The 294-nt window shown below is 42.2% G+C and overlaps 1 protein-coding gene across 1 annotated transcript in view; it reads right to left on the bottom strand.

The window, feature by feature from the left end:
- LOC119588951 overlaps positions 1 to 294 on the bottom strand; it is a 17201-nt gene that overhangs the window by 12106 nt on the left and 4801 nt on the right. Inside the window, exon 2 of the mRNA XM_037937560.1 lies at positions 1 to 85. Within this exon, the coding sequence (XP_037793488.1) occupies positions 1 to 85 (85 nt within the window). The remainder of the gene's footprint in view (positions 86 to 294) is intronic.

Genomic DNA, 294 nt, shown 5'->3' with positions numbered 1-294 from the left:
TCCACGTGTAATTCTGACTAATGCATTGCTTCGTCACCTGGTATTCGTTGGGTACGCTGGCGATGTCGAACCACAGCCCTTGGTACTGGGGATAAAAAAAAAAATTGGTATCTAAAGGAATCCGCTAAGATCTAAGGGGGATTCTATAGTAAGAGGATAAATGTGTGAAAGGGATATTAAGGAGAAATGGGTTTGTGGACACGTGTCTGAGTGTGGTCCGGGTGGTTTGTTATTTGTACGTTTGTTTTTGCCTGTTCTGTTGTTCTAATGGTTCGGTTATTTGTTTTGGTCGAT

The sequence above is a fragment of the Penaeus monodon genome, chromosome 24 (genome assembly GCF_015228065.2).
Source record: "Penaeus monodon isolate SGIC_2016 chromosome 24, NSTDA_Pmon_1, whole genome shotgun sequence".
Taxonomy (NCBI): Eukaryota; Metazoa; Arthropoda; class Malacostraca; order Decapoda; family Penaeidae; genus Penaeus; species Penaeus monodon.
This window is presented reverse-complemented; position numbering and strand designations above follow the sequence as displayed.